Here is a 22,336-nt window from a genome sequence, read left to right as displayed (position 1 = left end):
TGTAATTATATTCCTAAATGAATAACGACATAATATTTTATAATTGTAATCTTTTGGGATGCTAAACAGAAAATTATGACGTGTAAGTGTATATAGTTGGTCAGGCAAATCTTATCAGTAAATAAGAACAAAAAACTACACTCATCCCCTTCTTCTGGGCGCCAGCACCAGTGCAAGACAAAGACAGTATGACTCTCTCCGTCTACGCCCGAACCGAAATGAGACAGTCCCTTGACAAACTATAACGCTTGTTATCAATAATCGATTGATTGATCGAAATATTTTTTTATAAGAATTTGACAGTCCAGACGTTTATTTTTCCTTTTCTACTCGCAAAATTGGTTTGCCAAGCCCAGGCTATATACTATACACTACTATACAAAGGAACAACGTTTCCTCAGATTTATGTCTAGACTTGATTATGTGACATGTGAAGTTGTTAGTGTTACCAGCTCTTGCCTAAAACCATACGCCATAGATGTAGTTGTTGAAGATTGTCTTAGGTTTATGATACTAAAGTTGTTTTTCGTATATCATTTGTCAAGCATCATGATTACTTTGAGACAGACTTGTGGTTTTAATACCATTTGGTTGTGGTGTGGAATTTCTTCTTTAAAATATTTGTCAGTCTACATTGCCAGCATTGAGTATATTGAGGAATTTTATACTTGTTTTTTTTTTTTTTTTTTTTTAATAGCCTACTTTAGTGTCCCACTGCTGGGGAAAGGCCTCCCCTCGTTTCCTCCACTCAACCCTGTCGTTTGTAGTGTCCTGCCAATCCGGATAAAATGCGTCCAAGTCGTCCCGCCATCTCCTTTTTGTTTTTTTAACTTAGAAAATTTAAATGATAAATAAAATAAAACCATTTGTCTGACTTTATTTAACTGGAAGTAATCATAGTGTAACTCCCTATAGGGCCCTAGATTATAAAGCTACAGTTTACAATTTTTCTTTTAACTGGCAACATTGATGCCATTCTCTTTTGAATATATAGTTGGTCAAACCAAATTGTCAGTAAATAAGAACAAAAAAACTATATTCATCCTTTTCTTTTGGGTGCTAGTACTAGTGTAAGACAAAGATAGTATTATTCTCTCTATGTTTGAAATGAGATAGTCCCTTGACAAACTTTACCTTAAATTATTTAGACTTGAAAGATTGTAATTTGTAACTAAATATAATTAGCCCTAAACATGAAAGTAATATAATCGTAATTTATTTTACAAAAGAAGGAAAAACTACTTAGAACATTAATTTTATAATGTAATGTAAAAAAAGAAGCAGTTACTATTGTGATACTGACTTTTGTACATATTTATTTTGTTAACTATAATTACTAAGTATTGTTGTAAATAGAAATAAAAAAGTAAATTTACTTTTTTGTTTTATTTTGGAAACTATTCAACAGCAGTTAAAACTTTGCTGTTTTTTTGGGACTTGTATTTGAAAAGTTTTTCTTTTCGCCTAGATTTCCAGGATTTTGTTTCTTCTTTGGATAAAACATACTCGCCTGTTACTGCTACGGCTGCTATTTTGTCTAAAAAAAAAACGTCAGTAATAAATGGCCTGACCTTAGGACCAGAAATGGCATTTATATTTTTCGATCTAAAAGTCTCGCGATTACGTAAATTTCTTTTTTGTTCTCACAAATCGACATGACGTCAGAATAGCCAGCTTTCAAATGTAAAAGCCATAAAAAAAACCGGCAAAGTGCGAGTCGGTGTCGCCCACCGAGGGTTTCGTACTTTTTAGTATTTCTGTTATAGCGGCAACAGAACGGTTCATGAACTATCACGGTTCATGAAATACAGCCTGACAGACAGACAGACAGCGGAGTCCTAAGACAACGGGACCCTATTACTAATAATAGGGTCCCGTTTTACTAATAATAGGGTCCCGTTTTTACCCTTTGGGTATGAAACCCTAAAAACAACGACAGTATCAGTTCAAATGCAAATAACAATACCATTCTCATTCATTTGTTCATCTTCAAGCTGCCGCTTCTGTTTCATCATTTTCCTAGACTGTGCATTGTGTGTCTCAGTATATGTGTCCACCACAGCCTCCGGTGAGAGGTAGTCTACTGAGTCGGAGAACAGTTTTACGCCACCTTTGATCTTACGCTTTCTGAAAACATAGTCACACATTGATTGCTATTACACTTTATTCAGGCGCTGTACTTACTTTAGCTACTGTTATTGATTCCACAAGTCGCGGGCAAAAGCTAGTAATAAATAAATATTGGGGGACACCTTACACAGATGGACCTGCCACAGCTGAGCATATAGCACGCGATATGCACACACTGTACACATACTATAAGTACTAGGCGACAATATACATACTTATACCAACTTATATACATCGAAAACAACCATGACTCAGGAACAAATATTTGTATTCATCACACAAACAAATGCCCTTGCCGGGATTCGAACCAGGACCATCGGCTTCGCAGGCAGGGTCCGACCCACTAAGCCAGACCAATCGTCAGAACAAGAACACTTACTTCACTCCATTTGCCTCCATGTCTACAAATTCAACATTCTTATCAATAATCTTGGAGATCTTCACGCCTATCTGTTTCTGCATTTTCTCCGGCACCTTCACATCGTTGTAATGGCTGGCGGTTTCCAGATACCTCTCGGAAATGGGTTTTTTTACTTCTAAAAATTTCATAAGTTATCTATCAATTACTCAAATAACAATTGAACACTAACGAACTAATATGGCTCTGCGATCGAAAGAGGGTCTTGGCCTCCAAAACGAGAGCTAATAACATTAAGAAACCAAACAATTGAACAGGGCAATAATAATGTTTTTCGGTTTATTCTTATTCCAATTTGTTCCCATTGAGTACTATGGGTCTTATGGAAATAGGCATAGGCCTATTTACATCATGACAATCATAAAAGATGGAGTCAGACCAAGCTAACTCTTCATTTGCAATGCCAATGTCATCATCATTCATCTCAAATCTCTATCAAAATATGATGTTTATAATTAGGGACTTTATTTTTATTTTTATTAGAAAACTATAATGACACTCTTACACTTTGTTCTGTTCAAGTTGGTGTAAATTTATCTTAGACGGACTGAAGATCTGTTTTAGTACTAGACAAGAAAGTGAGGTTTTTAAAAGATATTTTTATTATATATATCAAATAAAGAAAAGTTCACCTCTAGGCCAGTCAGTATTAGCGTATTAATTAGGTAGATATTATTAGCTAAATTAAGAGCAGTTAATGCGAAAATATTCGTACTGAGTACAGACCTGGGGATATCAAAATTGCAGAAAGACCTTAACTTATAGAACTATCACTGTAAAACAGTGTTAGTAAATTCCCGTGAAAATTATTAAAAGAATTTAGGAAAAATCAAATAACATTTAAGAAGATTCTGAATGTGTTCAGAATACAGTTTATAGGTGGTTTATAGCCTACCTTTTTGTGGGATACCGATACCGCGGGTTTCATTGATGAGTTTAGTGAATGAAGTATCGACAGCCTCTCGGAACCTCGAAAGGTCTTCATCATCAGAAGAATCGGACATTAGTTCTGTGTATAGTACTGCTTTTATGAATGTTAAATATAAAGTACAGCACAACACGCACGCGAGGATATTACCATATTATAACTGTTTGTTTTGTTTGGTTTGGTTATGTCTTATGAGTTATGAGATGTCAAACTTAGTTACTATTCTGACTCTTCTCACATGAAAGTTGCAAAAAAAAGCTAGTGGAACTGTTTCAACTACTGCTTAAAAAGCAGTTGCGGATAAACCCTTATTCATAAAACTTATAGTTTGTCAAAAGACTGTGTCATTTCAAACATATACAGAGAGAATCATACTATTTTTGTCTTATACTAGTACTAGCACCAAAAAGAAAAGGATAAGTATAGTTTTTTTTTTTGTTCTTATTTACTGACAATTTGGTTTGCCCAACTATAGTAACTTCTTACAAACCTTTGTTATTAAATTTTATCTCATCCCAACAAACAGAAATGTCGCAATAACGTATAGAGACAAACGATTTTCAACGGCAGATTTGCGAAATCGACTCCACACGCGTTCGCGGCTTCGCGCCGTGGTTTGCGCATGAGTGTGGAGGGCCCTTAACAATCTGTCTGTTACCTATGCTGTTCACGCTTAAACTGCTAAATAAACCGATTTAGGTGAAATTTGGTACTGAGATAGTTTAAGGCTCCGGGAAATGACATAGGATAGTTTTATCAATCATCATCATCGTCATTCCACGCCGACGAAGTTGCGGGTACCGGCAACTACAACCAGTCTGCTTTTGCGGGTGTCCATGGGCGACGGTAATCGCTTACCATCAGGCGATTCTTCTGCTCGATTGGCTTCTATATCATAAATATATACAGGATGTTCGGCACATGGTTGGACAAACGAAAACAGCGAACAGGTGGGGCCATATGCTACTTAGCCATATAAATCTGGCCTAGTGAAAAATATTTTTGCCTGCTTTGGGTCAACGGAAATTTTGCTCAAGCAGAAAAGGATACCTTTCTTCGGTCAACAAAGTGGATTAAGCACTACGACTTTTTCGTTTGTATATAGTATATACATATACAGTGTGACTAAAAAATAAGTGCATTCCCGTTGCCAGGGAGGTTTTGGGATTATACTGAGCAACTTTTACTATGAGACCAACCACGAAATCGCGAAAAAAATTTACTCTTCTATATAAAATGGACCAGCCAAAATGTATGAAACAGCCAAACTTTTTTTCGTGATTTCGGTGTTGGTCCCATAGTAAAAGTTAGTATAATCCCAAAACTTCCCTGGCAACGGGAATGCACTTATTTTTTTGCCACCGTGTATAGTATCACACACATACCTACTCAAAATAAAACCATTCACAAAATCACATATTCTGAGCCTTAATTGTCTCATTAGGAGTATTGGAGTAAAAATAAAATTTGTCCATGTATTAAACACAATTAGCTCTTTATTTATAGTAACAATTAGAAATAGTCAAAAAAGTTATTTACCTTATGAATTATGATTAACTTGAGTTACTTTAGCCTTCAATCGTTTAGTTTTATAAAAGAAATATGGGTACAAAGCTCAAAAGTACAAGTTTTCCAGCTTTTCCTGTACAATTTTGTCACTTGACTTATCTATTTTCAAGTAATTCATATCATTTACAATATTATCTGGAATTCTAAATATTAGACCTCTTACCAATTCTGGTATATTAAACTCGCAACCCAGAGCAATAAGTCTATTAATGTTCTCCGAATTTACTGATTCTGCTAGCTTAGCCGAGCAATCGGCTCTCAACTTGTCCATGAAGTAGTGTGCAGCAACCTGCAGCAGCGGCTCCAAGCCCTCTTCTGACAGAATACCCAAGTACATGTAGTCCTTCAGATGTCTAAGTGTCTGGACAGTGATACCGTCCATACTAATCCGACCTTCATTTGATTCCTTCCAGTCTTTTGTCAACATCAATTTGAACATTTCGCTGTGAAGGAACAGTACTGCCTTGTGTACTGCCACAGTGCCATCTTTTGTGTGCAGTTGAAAGTCCGTGGACTCTGTATCTTCATAGAGTTCCTTGCTGGGCAAAAAACCTGTTGGCATTATGACTTGCACAGTAACGTTTATTTCAATCGTGTAACAAGTTGCTGTAGCATTATGTGTTACGTCTGAAAAATTTGAGTAGGGGCATTTAAATTGAGTTCTTCCTGCTGAAGCATGTAGCAGTGGGTTCAACTGTACTTCAATCCAGTGGTCGGAACAAAAAAACAGTTCTTTAAATTCATCACATTGTATTGTAATTGGAACTGGTGAATTGTATACACCTTCCATTTTTTTAATTTTTACATATGGCACAAACATGCAGTTTATGTACTCAAATTTGACAGAAGCCTGTATCACGTTATCAACGGTAATAGTTTTATCATATGATATTGAAACAGGGTCTCCTTCGAACCGTAAAATTGTAAAGATTAGTGTAGTGGTTGGACCGCGGTGTAACTGTCGCAAAGATCTGTAAAAAAAATTAATAGGTAAGTACTTATGTATAAATAAAATTAATTATGTACGGAACCCTAAAATCTATAGCCATCCCTCTCTAGGGTTTCAGCACTAGCATAAGAATTTCGCCTTTCCATACAAACGGAGTCTCATTTTAAAAATGTGTTGGATTGTAATGAAACTTTGCACATACAATGGCACGAGGTATATCTATGCCTGTAGGTAATTTATATAGCTCCAGCTTAAAAACAATAGAAATAAAGCAAAAACAATTTCTGAATGAAAAACTTGAATTTGTTGTATTTTTTTAACTATGGTATCTGAAGCTACATAAAGTCATAAACTAAGTAATTACAGGCAGACAAAGGGTATGCCTAATAATATATGTGGGCATAGATATACCTTATCTTATTGTAAGTACAAAGTTTCAGAGCAATCTAGCAAGTTGCTTTAAAATGAGAGCGTAACTACATTTCATACATTTGTATGGAGAACCGAGCTTGCTGGGGACTTACCACATACATACATTTTTAATCATACTGGGCTAGGTCACCCATATTTTTATTGTTTTTAGGTGTTAAGTTTTAGTTTGTACATAAAAATTTTAGGTTTTTTTTTTTTTTTATGAAATAGGAGGCAAACGAGCAGACGGATCACCTGATGGAAAGCGATTACCGCCGCCCATGGACACCCGCAACACCAGAGGGGTTGTAAGTGCGTTGCCGGCCTTTAAGATGGGAATATGCTCTTTTCTTGAAGGTTTGAAGGTCATATCGGTCCGGAAATACCGCAGGCGACAGTTCATTCCACAGTTTAGCTGTGCGAGGCAGGAAGTTTCTAGAGAAACGCACAGTTGAGGACTGCCAACCATCTAAGTGGTGAGGATGGTAATGTTTTCGCGTAGGGCGATGGCGAAAAGAAGCTGCAGGGATTAATCCGAACAATTCCTCGGAGCACTCCCCGTTATACACGCGATAGAAAATGCAGAGCGAGGCCACATCTCTACGCAGCGCCAAGGAGTCAAGCCGTTCCGAAGTACGCTGGCAGTCGACAATTCGAGTCGCTCTTCGCTGGATGCGGTCCAGAGGGAGAAGCTGGTATTGGGGTGCCCCTGCCCATAGATGAGAACAGTATTCCATGTGTGGGCGAACCTGCGCTTTATACAGCTGTAGGCGGTGGGCCGGCGTGAAATACTGTCTCGATCTGTTGAGCACACCGAGCTTTTTTGAGGCTAATTTGGCCTTACCCTCTAAATGGCCGCGGAACTGGACTTCACTCGAAATGTCGACGCCGAGGATTCCGATACTGGCTGCGGCAGTCAGGGGAGTGCTCTCAAAACGAGGTGATACGACAAATTCTAACTTTTTTGCGGTAAACGCGCAAACCTGTGTTTTGGCAGGGTTAAAACGGACTAAGTTTAGTCGACCCCATTCAGAGATTTCTTTTAGGGAAGTCTCAATTTCAGACACAAGTTTGTTCCGGCTCTCGATGACGTTTTCCCGAGAGATATTGGTGCGGCCGGTGTAAGAGGCATCACCCGTACTATCATCAGCATAACAATGAATTCCGCTGATTTGCAGCATGTCATTGATATGCAGAAGGAATAGCGTGGGTGATAGCACACAGCCTTGGGGGACACCAGCATTCACAGACATGGAGTCTGAGCATTCGCCGTCAACTACGACCTTTATGCTTCTGTCTGCTAGAAAGCTACTGACCCATACACATAATCTCTCGGGAAGCCCATAAGATGGTAGCTTCGAAAGAAGTGCTTTGTGCCAGACGCGATCGAAGGCCTTCGCTATATCCAAACTAACAGCCAATGCTTCACCCTTTGTCTCGATTGCCTGTGCCCAACGATGTGTCAGGTAGACTAGAAGATCACCAGCCGAGCGGCCTCTACGGAAACCGTATTGTCGGTCACTAAGCAACTGGTGGTCCTCTAGGTACCGAAGGAGCTGGCAGTTGATAATGGACTCCATTATCTTCGAGAAAAGGGAGGTTATAGCTATTGGCCTGTAGTTGGATGGATTTGAGCGGTCGCCTTTTTTAGGGATCGGGTGCACCAAAGCTGACTTCCACGAGGTCGGGACTACGCCGGAAGAGTAAGAGAGCCGAAAAAGACGCGTTAAGACCGGTGCCAACTCGGGAGCACACATCTTCAGCACAACCGCAGGGATTCCATCGGGCCCACTCGACTTATGAGTGTCGAGGGAAAGAAGTGCTTTGCGCACCGAGCTTTGTTTGAACCGGACATCCGGCATATAGCTCTCGCACCGCGGTATGGTCGGCGGCGCGTTTCCCCCGTCATCCAAAGTCGAGTTGGACGCAAAGAGTTTGCCCAGAAGATCGGCTTTGTCTTTTGCGTCGTGGGCCAATGAATCATTCTCCGTGTGCAGAGGTGGAAAAGATGGCGTGCAGAAATTCCCCTGGATAGCTTTGGCAAGAGACCAGAACGCACGAGTTCCCGACGGGAGGCGCTCTAATTTCTCGCCAATTCTACCAATGTGCAGCGACTTTGCTCTGGCAATAACTCTTTTGAAGGACCTGGAGGCAAAGTTAAACTTCTTTTTTAATGCGCTAGTCTTTACATCCCGTACTGCCGCTGCGTCTACCCAGGCCTGGTAACATTCCTGCTTTCGGCGAGAGGCCTCTTTGCAGAAACGACCAAACCAAGGTTGGGATTTGCCACCAACAGGGACCACAGAGGACGGAATGAAAAGCTCCATTCCCTGCAGCACCACGTCAGCAACAGAATCAGCTGTTTGTACTTTTAATTACATTTTATTGTAATAAACCTGTTATTAATTAATTAATGGCTTTGATAAATAATATACAAAAGTAACCCTTACATTTGAGACATAGTGTAGTCCAAATATGTAACTCTTATTTCTTAAAATTGGGTTCACTTAATGTAATTTCAATGGTTCAAAAACAGTCAACAGTCAACACTCAACAGTTGAACATGAACACTGCAAAGAGCATATAATCACTACGTTCTAAGAGACGGAACTCCATAGTACGTATTTGTCAAACGTTTTAGTTTGACCATGATATTAGTTTCCTACCAACATAAAGAAACTCGTTTATAGCACAGATAAAGCTATATACTATCTATATATTTGTCTATGGTTTATAGAAAGCAGTGCTGCGAAAAATCGATAATAGTGAGTTCTCGAAACGATAATAACCGACATGATAGAAAGTAGTGCTGCGAAAAATCGATAATAGTGACTTCCTTAACCGATAAAAACCATCCGTGTGTGATGATGATGATCCTAAACTGATATTTTTTTATCCTAGAAAATAAAACACCAGTGATTTTATAACAAACTTTATTAATTTCTTAAGTTGGTATATACATATTTGTTGTTATTGCACAATTTTAATACTGAATGTACGTATATGCTGTACCTACCTATATTTTTACACACTGAACTGTACAAAAGATATTCTGGTAGAATTTACAAACGGAACACTGAACAGAACACTAGAACAGTCAGGTCTGACAACACAACAGTCAAAGAGAAGAAACACGACAGCCATTCTGGCTTCTCTACACGATGGCCCAGCGTAGGCCAGTCCAAGGGACACATTAATGCGTTAGAGGGAGCAAGTGATATTGCTATCTCATTCAATCCCATAGCTGCGTCCCTTAGACTGGCCTATGCTGGGCTATCGTGTAGTGTAGAGGAGCCAAAGGAATCACAATCAAAATTCAAATCATAATTTGATCATAATCAACGTCAACGGTACATGGATGGGTTTGTCATTTTTTTTTAAATGGCTTTTATTAGATTAGCCAGTGTCATGTCGATTTATTACAATAAAAAGAGAGCCTAGAATTTTTAATAAGATTACCGAAAATAAAGTTTCTGATTCCAAAACTGTAGTCTGGCAAAAAAGAGTAGAAATTAAACAGTGGCATCACCATAGACCTAGCATTAAGGACGTAAAGGACCCTCCACACTCATGCGCGAATTACGGCGCGAAGCCGCGAACGCGAGTGTGGAGTCTAGTTCGCTATTCAGCAAAATTGACTCCACATTCGCGTTTGCGGCTTCGCGCCGTGATTCGCGCATGAGTGTGGAGGGACCTTAACACACCGTCGCACCGCACCAAGACGACGCATCCATAAGTAAGAGCGAGAAAGCGTTATCTCTTTCTCGCTCTTACTTATGGGTGCGTTTTTCGATTGATTTGAAAGGGACGACATGCCACTTTTTAATTTCTACCCTTTTTTGCCAGACTGTAGAAATCAAAGTTTTAACTTATTCAGTTCACAAAAAGAAACTATTGTTAAAAGAATAGACTTGTCTTTAATTTTGATTAATTCTAAAGCTCGCTCCAGACTACGCGGCGCGAAGCCGCGAACTCGAGTGTGGGGTCGATTACGCTGACTAGCGAACTAGACTCCATACTCGCGTTCGCGGCTACGCGCCGCATTTAAGTATGCGATATTAACATGCACTTAGGTACAAAAAACAGAATTAAGATTAAGAAACATAATATTTTCGTACGGTGAAAAATTACATAAAAAATCTCTCCAGAATGAATCGTGTCGTGTAACAACCGTCTAACAAACAACATTCCACAAAACCATTCGTTCTTTGTTCAGCTTTTCGCAGCCCTCCCCTCACTCCACCACTCCTCTCTTCTCTCTTCTCAGTCTTCTCATTCGCAATTCGCATAGTCGGTCGTTATCTTTCGTTTTTTTTGTAGCTGTGTGCTGTGCTGTGGCTTGGTTCTGGTTTCTCGTTTGTCGCTGTGTTTGGAATTGAGTTGCCCTGCAGTTTTTGATGCTAATCCAAATAAAAACACATAAAAATTGGCTGTATAATTCAGTTAATTCATTGAATGCACTCAAACTCGGTAAGTGAATTTTACAAACACGTTGCTTTGACATCGCTACTCTTGAACTTCATAAAAAAGTTTACTGTTTATATTTGATAAAATTTTGTTGTTGTTACTTAAATATTGTATTCAAATTAGTTTTAACTATAATTGTTAACCTAGTTTGAGCATTAACAGCGCTAGTACAGTATTCCAGTAAAAATGACATGATTTCGTCATATTATTTGGAATACCTAAGTTATTTTATATACTGCCATATAATATCCCATGCCAGTGTTTATCTCTGTCTTAAAAGTGTTGTGCTTTGTTTCATTTAGTGTGTGTTTAAAAAGAAACATGGTTTTTCCAGTCAATACAATACCTACAGCAACAATTTTCTGTTTTAGGCAGGAACGATGCTGAAACAAGAAAGCGGGAATTTGGCTGAATTCGAGTATGATATAAACCAGATGTACAGGTATACTTATTTTAAAATAATTCGATTCTAGGTTAATCTGGCGAAGACCATCTATAATATAAGCTCTTTCGTCGCTTCTAACTTGCGTTTCTACACATACTCTGCGTATAGACCAGTGGTGGGCAAAGTACGGCCCGCGGGCCAACTCCGGCCCGCGATAGGATTTTATCATTTTGTTTTCATATCATTAAAATTTCTTTTGTTTTATTGCGATAAGAAGTAGAGGAAAGGAAACTTATAGAATAAAATTATTTAAAAATGCTTAAATTCAACTTAAGTATTACTTGAGACATACAGAACCAACTTATTATTAAGCGTCACTGAATAGGCCTCCACTCAGCTTAATGTCAAGATACCACCTAAGGATCTCAACGCTGGTTATCCATGGAGAACCTTCCGAGAAAGCGCAACTACACGCTAAAGTACTAAATTTATATAAAAAGTCATTTTAATAAGCCTATATTAAAAACTACAATAACAATACAATAATTGTAGAAAAGGCACAAGAGTATAATTTTTGTAAATTTAAAATAATTTTTTTTAAATTAACTTTAAATGAACCAATTGATTTTCCAAATTTTCCCTATTTTTAATGAAAAAAATGCATTGTATTCATGTATGGGTTATGAGCAGGCATCGTAAACTGCGAGCGTCAAAGTCAAAGTACGTCATTTCAATGGATTTCGCTCGCAGTTTACGATGCCTGGTTATGAATGAGATACACAAATCATACAATAATGCCTATTTTCTTTACTGTTATGTGGAAAAAATCAGTAAAATTGTTGATGGAGACATTACTCGGAGTCCTTTTAACTGCATTTAAAAAAATCTAAATAAAGGACTTGTATCAAGGCTTAAAAGATATGGAAGATTTTCATAGAAACGAGTTGAGTTATTAAAATTTAGACTCAGAAGACAACTTGAGAACCACTGCAAATCTATCTCTAGAAGAAGGTACCCAAGTTCTCAAGTGACACATACTGACTAAAGTATTCTTTGCCCTCCAGCGTGGACAGCATGAACCTAGAAGACCTAGGGCCACTGGGCACCTTCAACAGCCAGGGCAACCTCGTGGTGCTGTCTCCACCGGATGTCTCTGAGGAGACTTTGGATATTGCCTACGCCATGCCCAGTGTGCCAAACATTGAAGACATGATGCCGGTATTTTTTTATATACTATAAATTTTATTTCAGCAAAGTACAACCTTAGCATAGTATTAGGGTTGGTTGCACCAAACTGTTTGTCATCATTAAAGAGTTCGCTAAATTTTATTGTATAGAAAGTTTCATAGTAAACCGCCGCGGCGCGCCGGGTGACATTGATCAGTCTGTCAAGTACGGATGGTGCAACTGTCACTTAATCTGTTCCAAAATAAGGGCTATAATAAACATTAACTTAAGCTAAGACGAAGGAAGACCTAGGGTTGCATACTCTTATTTCAGCTTGATATACAGCAACACAATTCATCTATTTGTGAATTGTAAAGTGAATAATAAGTTTGTGGCAAAAATTTCATTTTTGGTGCAAGCTTTCATCGCTGACTTTACTTTTCTTTTCATAGGGAACTAATACTCATCAAGACAACTTTAACAACCCCAAACACAATTAGTTTGCGTTGTTTTATCAGAGTTTCCATGGGCACCTCCTGTCTCCATCATCAGATCAGCTCCATGTCATCAAAATATTGCATTGTCATCCGATTTACATATGTATTGAAAATTTCAGCTCAATCCGAGATCAGGAAGTTGGTCAAATTAAGCTTCCATGATTTGACCCACACTAACATACATACATACTAACAGAGCAAGTTAATATATAAGCTTTTAGCTTGTAAAAATAGGAAATAATATTGTAAAAACAATACCGCGACGCGGCGCGCTGCAGTACGTGACGGCCGCCCGCGTCGTGACCGCTATACTACTCACTCCTGCACTGTTAGTGCTTGAGAATGGAGACCTAGGCTCTCCGAAACATGTCGCGCGAGTGACTAAAAATACGTGAGTGAAACCGTAAAATTAGCTTAAGATAAAAAAAAACCGTTTTTACATATTTGAGCAGAGTTGCACCGATTATACTTTCAAACAAAAAAATAGGTTTCATCTGTTTGAATTACAGTTTGTCAAAGGACTGTCTCATTTCAAACATAGACAGAGAGAATAATACTATCATTGTCTTACACAAGTACACGCACCCAAAAGAAAAGGATGAGTATAGTTTTTTTTGTTCTAATTTACTGACAATTTGGTGTGACCAACTATAACTGACTATGCTTGATATGACGATTTCTATACTCATTTCTAAAACTCACAAAATTAACAAATCACACTTTTTATCCCTTTGAACGCCAAAGACGTCAAATGACGCGCGCACCTACAATATAACCAATATCAACCTTCATGCAATCCGATAAGGTTCATAATGTCGCGCCGCGCATGCAATCCCATGCTAGATAATAAATTATTAGTATAAGTACTCATGTAAATGAATTGTAATAGATGTGCTATACGCGTGCGCCTGTGATACAGAACATACGCTATGCGACAAAATTAAAATTATTAAAAACACGTTTAACCATTCCTGACAACAACCTACGTAATTTGGTCAGGTTATTTGTTGCCCACCATAAACCATAATAAGTTTACGGTGGGGAATAAAAAAAAATGGGGTTGGCAACTGTCAAAGGTTTGCAGAGATGGCGCCATCATAGCTTGCCCCTTTTTCTATGAGATTTGGCTTAAATGGCTGGCATCCAGGGCATTAAAAAAACAAAAATTTGACACAATTCTAGGGATTGACAGGGCAAGCTATGCTGGCGCCCTCTGCTAATTATTTCAACCGGCCAACGCCATTGGAGACTGTGACAAGGACAAACAATAATAACGCTTTTTCTGCTACTCCTACTGAAAGATACTATCCCGTTCTGTCTGTTCCCCACCACCACTTCTGCCCAATCCATACTTAATACTAGATCCTGGGTTGTCCAGACGGACAGGACTCTCTGGACAGAGACGCGTGGAGGTATGACACTACTAAAACTGTGTTACTTGTTTATTTGTAGTCCTTGTGCCCAGGTGTCGCCGCGAGGCCCGCCGGCGCGCACGCCCTTTCCCGGTGGCCTCAACTTCACCGTCGAGATAAATGCTGCTGACACAAACCGCAAGAAGTACTTGGTAAGTTATTCTGGTATCTCAGAAAGTCACAACACTAGTAGCCCGGAGGTCGAGTCAGAGGCCCTGTTCGAACCATGTTTTGTCGTATTAAATTATATTTTCGAAACATGATTATACATAAGTACACTTATACCCAAAATTAGGAACCCAAGAAGACCAAAAGAAGAAGAAAGAAGACCAAGATATTCAAAGAAAACGGGACTTAATCGTGTATAAATTAGCTTGAAAATGACCTTGGACATTTCAAAGACGATATTATGTGAGTTTCTTTATTATTAGTGTTCTGAAACTTAAAAGATCTTGTACACATTTTGGCCGTAGGCTTGATGTCAAATTTTCATTAATAGTATCAGTCGATCAGGTTTGTTTTTAGGATCAAATGTCTATATCCGACCCATTGCATTAAAGCAATACAAAAGTTAGAAATGATACTTAAAGTCCTCAAAGTTCTCTCGCGAAACGCTCCTAACAAAACGACAAGTGAATGTGACGTCACTGTCCAACTGAGAACCCATCTTAGTATGAAAAAAAACAAGAAAATTGCGACTTTGTCGGTGAAATACATATTGCGTTTATGTCAAAGGTTTATGTATATATTTGCTTCACAATCTTATTTTTGATAAAATGTATGGAATCGAATGGTACCATTACTTTTTACTTTTTTGAAAATTAAAAAAAAATAACTAAAATTTTGAAACTTTCAAGTCCTGTATTTTTTTATCCATATATTATTTTAATATCCACATTCCACATTATTGTGATAAATTGCTCATTTGCTATTTTACTAGATTTAGTTATAAAATTCAACATGTGTCATCATCCCTATTAAACATTTTTTTTTTGTATTTCAGTACTCGCACCAGCTGAACCGCATCTACGTGGACATTAAGACCAACTTCCCAGTGCAGTTCCGCTGGGACTTCGAGCGAGCGGGCAGCCCCATGTTCGTGCGAGCCACCACAGTGTTCTCTGATGACGCGCAGTCCGAGAAGAGAGTGGAGAGATGCCTGCAGCACACACATGAGAGCGCCAATGCTGGTGTGTAAACTGGATCTCTCTTGTTTCCCATTAAGTTTTAAGTCGAATTTAACTGTTGTGAGACATAGTTAGTTTTGCTGGGCATTTTTCGCAAATCGACATCCAATGTGCCTATTTTGCGTGAAACGAGGTAGCGCTACTCTAACCATCCCAGCTCCTCCACGAAGCCTAGCAAAGTCTTCAGGTTGCTAGTTGCCTCCTTTAGTAATTTAAACTATTGTGTGACATACTAACACGTAATAATTTCACGGTTTAGACTCACTTGTTTAGTCACTCGCGCGACATGTTTCGGAGAGCCTAGGTCTCCTTTCTCAAGCACTAATAGTGCGCGAGCAGCGTTCACGACGACCGTGTATTGCGTACCCAGTAGGACCGTGTATTGCGTACCCAGTAGCAGTAGCAATACACGGTGTATTGCGTGTCAGTACGCAATACACGGTCGTCGTGAACGCTGCTCGCACTATTAGTGCTTGAGAAAGGAGACCTAGGCTCTCCGAAACATGTCGCGCGAGTGATTAAAACAAGTGAGTCTAAATCGTGAAATTATTTAAGGTTTAAGTCATAATGTATTGTTTGTCCGCGTTTTCGGGAGTCATCAATCATTTGTTTGGTTCAGAAACGCGTAACTTTTCAAGATCCACAAAACAAACCTAACCTAACTTATCTATAGGATAACCTTACGAAAATCCTGAAAAGTTAACGGCTTCAGAATTAGGACTAATGATAATATGACATGAATAAAACAAGAATGATCGTTTGGAAAAGGAAATTTTGGAATCAGTTGAAAACCGCGGGCTGAGCAGGTGCCATCATTGAATGATTATCAGATAAGATACCCCGAAGTGTGAGATTCGGATGGATGACGTACGAAAAATCGCAGGAAACTTTTGGATGATACTAGCCCAGGACCGGGATAAGAGGCGTACACGAAGACAGGCCTATGCTCAGCAGTGGGCGACTGACGGCTAAAATGATGATGATGATGTGAGATTCGGCTATTTTCCGTTTTGAAAGTTGAGTTGAGTCGAGTCGAGTCCAAGGTCTAGGGTTTGGGGTCCAGGGTCTTGGGTCTAGGATCCAGGGTACAGCGTCCAGGGGCCAGGGTCTAGGATCAAGGTCTAGGGTCTATAAAATAAAATTTAAAAAAATGCACTTCCGATTTCAATGGTCGAGCAGAGGGCTGAACGTACTAAGTAGTTTTTATTTATTTATGATGTTCATTTTCAATGTCATCCGATAGTTGCGAGTAGTGCGAAATCTGTATTTGTGACGTTTTCAACCAAAAGGTACCACATTGTCGCTTGTCATTAAGGTTGATTAAATTGAAGCTGTATGGAAATAGCGCCTTATTGACAACCGACAATAAGTACCCTTTTGATTAAAAATTGTACATTTTTTCATATGTGATTTTTTTAGGCATAGACCCGACCATAGTGCAGAACGTGCTCCACTCGTCCGCCGCGCCGGGCACTATGGGCGTGTACTACTGCGGAGCGCCCGGCCTGCCCGACGCCTGGTACTCCGTGCTGCTGCGCTTCGACGGACGCCCGCAGGAGGCCTACTCGCACGCCTACCAGTTCGTGTGCAAGAATTCCTGCTCCAGTGGGATCAATAGACGCTCCATTGACATTATTTTCACACTTGAGGATCATACGTGAGTTTCTTATTATAATTTGTTAAACAATTTGTTTTACTTGTAAAACTTGTGGTACAAACCGCAACACTTTTAACTGTCCACCGGTGGACCTTATGCCTTTTGAAATAAAGTTTACGAACTGTCAGTTAACAGTGTGGGCTGAACTGCTGCATTTCGATGGACGACCACAGGAGCTCTACTCACATTCTTACCAGTTTTTGTGCAAGAATTCAGTGCGATCAATAGGTCTTTTACAACACCAAGGACAGTCCAATTTTTTGGGCTACTCCCTTCCGACGTATCAAAAGCTGGTGTTGCTCGATTTTTTTTAATAGTACGTCGGTGGCAAACAATCATACGGCCCGCCTGATGTTAAGCAGTCTCCGGAGTTTATGGTACGCCTGCAACTCCAGCGGTGTTACATGCGCGTCGACCCTAACACTCCGCACCCTCGTTGAGCTCTGGCAACCTTACTCACCGGCAGGAACACAACACTATGTTATTAGTGTGTTAGTAGTGTTATTTGGCTGCGGTTTTCTGTAAGGTGGAGGTACTTCCCCAGTAGGTAGATTGTTAAGTTACTTTTTGACGACCGGTCTGGCCTAGTGGCTAGGGACCCTGCCTGTGAAGCTGACGGTCCCGGGTTCGAATCCCGGGAAGGGCATTTATTTGTGTGATGTGCACAGATATTTGTTCCATGAGTCGTGGGTGTTATCTATGTAATTTAAACATTATATATATCGTTGTCTGAGTACCCATAACGCAAGCCTCCTCGGGCTTACCGTGGGGCTTAGTCAATCTGTGTAAGAATGTACTATAATATTTAAAAAAAATGTTGATTGTGTTTGTCCACCACCACCACCACCACCACCACCACCACCAGGGGCCAGGTGTACGGGCGGCAGACTGTAGGCGCGCGCGTGTGCGCCTGCCCGCGCCGCGACAAGCACAAGGACGAGAGCGCCGCGCGCACCGCACACAGCAACAACAGCAACAACAACAACAACAAGCGCCGCGTGCAGACACAGCAGGCCCCGACACAGCCGGCGGGGAAGAAGGTCAAAATTGAGCCTGATGATGATGTACTGGTGCTGCCGCCGGTGAGTATAATGTTCCACTTATAGTCATACTTGTTATGAACAAAATGCTGCACTTCATGATAAAAGCAAGCCGCTTTGCACAGTGATAGTAGGGACTAAACTGAGCGATTTGACCCGCAGCAGCGGCAGTTTCACCCCTTAGGAACAGAGATGGCGCCACTTCTTAAAAAAATATTTCAAAAAATTCTACAAGCTAAACCAATGAACCGATTTAAATGTTTAATATCTCAAATGAAAGCTCATTATATACATTATTTTTAAACAAATACTCAAAAATATATACTGAATACTTTTGATAAAAACGGGAATTTTAAGTTTTTTTTTTACTCGATTGATAGTTTTTACTTGATTTCTCAAAATAAATGTATGGAATATGAATAGTTTAATTCATGTATATATTACTGAATAAATAACGTGTATTATAAAAAAAACCCGACACCGATACCTCTCATACTCTCATACAGCTTTCATTTAAGATATTAAACATTTAAATCGGTTCATTGGTTTAGCTTGTAGAATTTTTTGAAATATTTTTTAAAGAAGTGGCGCCATCTCTGTTCCTAAGGGGTGAAACTTGCGCTGCTGCGGGTCAAATCACTCAGTTTGGTCCCTTCTAGCACTGTGCAAAGCGGCTCGCTTTTATCATGAAGTGCAGCATCCGGGCCAAAAATGGCCATAACAAGTATGACTATTACTCGTATAACACCAGGACAAGAGTGAGGAACGGTCCCGTGCGTAAAAGTTGAAACCCGAAATATGACCTCGAAATCCTCGAATGAAGTCACATTGGATTTGCCGTCTCTTTCTACAGGTAATTAATATTATTTAATAAACGAGGCGGCGGTTCGAACGATTAATGTTGCCTGATCCTCTCCCCTCCTGAGTCATTGTTGAGTAGTGGAAAATAGCTGAAAAATAAAAAAACTGTTACGCTCCTATTGCTTCACGATAATCACCACGTAGAAAATAGTAGTTTATGTGACTGCTACATAATAAAAGGCATTAAGGAGCTCCCTAACGCTAACGACCTTCGATCTGAATCCCTTAGTTGTCTAATGTTTTTTGTAGCTTGTAGCTTATCATATTAACGGCAACGGCTTTAAGTAATATTATATCTCATATTTACTTTAAAATTCATTATCTTCGGCATCTAAAGTTTTCTGGGCGTTACTTTTGAGTTCATTAGTTTAAATTAAAACCTCTGGCACGTTTTTCGAGGCGTCAAAAAGTTTTTCGCGCATCCGTTGTTTTTTTTTTAATTCAGAGACAAACTAGAATAAAACGTCAACTTATATTAGAATAAATCAAACTTTGTTTCTCAGAGATGTTCTAAATTTGAATGTAATTAAGGTAACAGTTATTGATAACGTAAAGTTAAAATTATGATACACCCACAGATAGTTTGTTAATATAGGCCTTTAGCTTATCGTTTCTGAATATATTATAGGGAGATTATGATATTGATGTTGAAAAATATATTATATTAGTGTGTAGTTAATCAAACCTTAAACAGAACGTCCAGATGTTGGAAACATCCTTGGAATATTTAATAATATTGTATTAATACTGGTACCTAACCTCATCTATATCTCACAGTTGCCAATTGTCGGACGTCGCACTATGGTCACCGGTCTCGAAGTCATGCTAAACATGATGGAAGCTGTGGCAGCCAAGACTCCAGAGCACGAAGCCGACAAATACCAGACCTCCATCCGGGCGCTCCGGGACAAAATCCAGGAGCTCCGGGGGGGCTCACAGGCTGAGTAGCCTATTAGTTTAATTTGAGGCCGTTAGAAGCCAACTAAAGCAAGTGTAACTAAATCAGAAACAATTGGAAACATGTAGATTTTACCGTTGTATTTCTTTTTCAAGACCCGAGCACACCGGATGCGTATGCGTAGACTTGCGCGTGCGCGTTGTAATATACAGATCCTTAAAAGAGACGACACACCGCTTGCGGCTTCTACATTCACTCTGGCCTTTAATGTTGCAAATTATAAATAATGCATCATTTACAAAAAGGAGCAAATAAGTCTATAAAGTGCCTTAGATGCTAATTAAAGAAATTTTTTAATAATTGTGTAGGACATTTTCAGAAATTGCAAAAGATCGTGTCTTAGATATTAACAACTATGTTATCTTGCTATTGATTTAGTACATAGGAACAGGTCGATTCACGAAAACCGGCACGAATGGAATGAACGAGACTCATTGTATGAGTGATACCTGTATCGGTATACAGTCAGAGCCACCGTTTTATTGATTTATGTGATACCAGCGGTGTCAGCATGGTTGAATTTTTATCACCTGTCACTATGCCTGTCACTTTCGCACTTTACTTGTTAGAACGTGACAGGCATGGTGACGATAAAAATGCGACCGTGCTGAGCCTGCAGGCGTGGCTGCCGCGATTTCGTCGCGTCGCTACAAGTACACGCGGCCCACACCAATTTTGGTGTCTAGCCATAGTGGTTGCCGCGCACCGCTACGGAACGGACGCCTGCTCGCGCTTGCGCCACCTAGCGGTCATATCTGTCGTAATAGACGCGTTTTGTTAGTGAATCTTCAGTACCTAGTACTATTATTTATTCTGTGGTAATACACATTTTCATTAGCTCATTCATTCCATTCGTGCCAGCTTTCGTGAATCGACCTGTAATGGTTGTAAATTGAAATTATTGTGTGATTGGGATCACAAATTACCATCTGTTAGAAAGGGTCTGCTATTTTATCTAAGGATGGTATTCTACCCTGTCCAATTTCTTTGTCCAATGTGTATTGCGTCTCACATTTTGCTTAATGAGAGAGTGAGACGAACAAACACAAACAAACATACAAAGACAACACACAACAACACATACATACACAAACAACATTACATTGGACAAAGATATAATAAAATCGCGTACCCTCCGACCTCTGGTTTTTTTTAAATATATTACAAACAAATTCAATAAGTTCTTTGATTGTTGTTCCTGATGAAATTATGAGTTGTATTTGTTTTTGTTGTTTTCTAACTAGTTACTTACCTAAGATTGTGTTGTAGTTTCATACTACTTTTTATAGCATTTTTTTTATTTTTTAGTCTAGAATTATGGTAATTATAGAATTATTTTGATTATTTCTATTGTAGCTACTTCCAGTGCTAAGTATTATTCTATGTAATTCGATTTTATTAGATTTTACTTTTTAAATTGTGCTTCCTATCTTATGCAATTTTAGAATATAATTTGACATTAAAAAATAATGACATAAATTTTCTGCTTACTTGAAAATTATGATATATAATTGTGACGTTTTTAATCAAAAGGTACCACATTGTTGCTTACCATAAGGACGAAAATTGCTTGTAAAGCCTGACCAGTAATATATGATCATTGTCAAGAGGGCGCTGTTATTCTCATTGATAGGGTGACAGTTCAGTATAGTATGAAAAAAATAGTTCCAGTGAAATTCCGCAACATGGCGCGTGATCATATATTCCTGGTCAGGCTTTATCTTAATACGAAAAACCTGTCAGAGCGTACTTATGGCAAGCGACAATGTGGTACCTTTTGCTTGATAACGACACAATTACGGAACTTATTTCTAACTTGCCTTCGTTTTATAACTTTAATTTTGATTGGTTGAATATTTAACAACGGATAACTATTGGCCTCTCGCTCAATCTCATGCTCGAGGGAGGCAAATAGACACTGCCATTATATTCTCTTTTACTGACTTGCTCTTAAATACTACTTAACGAGTAGGTACTTATTGTAATATTATGTTGTTACTTACCTATAAGTATCATCATGATTTTTATATTGTGGTGCTATTCCTATAGTTAATTAGATAGTTAGTTTTTAAGTTTTTTAATTACTACCTCTGTTCTCACACTGAATCACCACCAACGAAAATATATTATGTACCAAACGCCATGTGTCCGCCTTTAAAGTGAAAATTTCAACCGTGAATGGTTATTAAAATTTGATGATAATATATTTTATTATTTAATCCTCAATACGAAGAGAGCGCTGGTGGCCTAGCGGTAAGAGTGAGCTTTTAATCCGAAGGTCGCGGGTTCAAACCCCGTCT

The 22,336-nt window shown here is 39.0% G+C and overlaps 4 protein-coding genes across 4 annotated transcripts in view; 2 read left to right on the top strand and 2 right to left on the bottom strand.

Moving 5' to 3' along the window:
• LOC134750032 (putative metabolite transport protein HI_1104) overlaps positions 1-22,336 on the top strand; it is a 397,448-nt gene that overhangs the window by 47,059 nt on the left and 328,053 nt on the right. The window lies entirely within an intron of this gene.
• Positions 1,369-3,692, bottom strand: LOC134750059 (uncharacterized). Its single transcript, XM_063685148.1, has 4 exons — positions 3,444-3,692; positions 2,510-2,666; positions 1,967-2,127; positions 1,369-1,537 (listed from the first exon to the last, which is right to left on the bottom strand). The coding sequence occupies exons 1-4, from the start codon at positions 3,550-3,552 to the stop codon at positions 1,398-1,400; spliced, it is 567 nt and encodes a 188-aa protein (XP_063541218.1). The 5' UTR covers positions 3,553-3,692; the 3' UTR covers positions 1,369-1,397.
• Positions 5,029-8,968, bottom strand: LOC134750007 (uncharacterized). The gene is made up of 2 exons (XM_063685063.1): positions 8,856-8,968; positions 5,029-6,016 (listed from the first exon to the last, which is right to left on the bottom strand). The coding sequence occupies exons 1-2, from the start codon at positions 8,864-8,866 to the stop codon at positions 5,092-5,094; spliced, it is 936 nt and encodes a 311-aa protein (XP_063541133.1). The 5' UTR covers positions 8,867-8,968; the 3' UTR covers positions 5,029-5,091.
• LOC134750040 (tumor protein 63) lies at positions 10,705-22,236 on the top strand. Its single transcript, XM_063685125.1, has 8 exons — positions 10,705-10,875; positions 11,244-11,314; positions 12,322-12,475; positions 14,387-14,485; positions 15,337-15,523; positions 16,940-17,177; positions 18,043-18,259; positions 19,856-22,236. Exons 1-8 carry the CDS (start codon positions 10,861-10,863, stop codon positions 20,024-20,026), a joined length of 1,152 nt encoding a protein of 383 aa, XP_063541195.1. The 5' UTR covers positions 10,705-10,860; the 3' UTR covers positions 20,027-22,236.

The sequence above is a fragment of the Cydia strobilella genome, chromosome 19, assembly GCF_947568885.1.
Source record: "Cydia strobilella chromosome 19, ilCydStro3.1, whole genome shotgun sequence".
Lineage (NCBI taxonomy): Eukaryota > Metazoa > Arthropoda > Insecta > Lepidoptera > Tortricidae > Cydia > Cydia strobilella.
The sequence above is the reverse complement of the archived record's forward strand: the minus strand, read 5'-3'. Positions and strand labels throughout refer to the sequence as shown.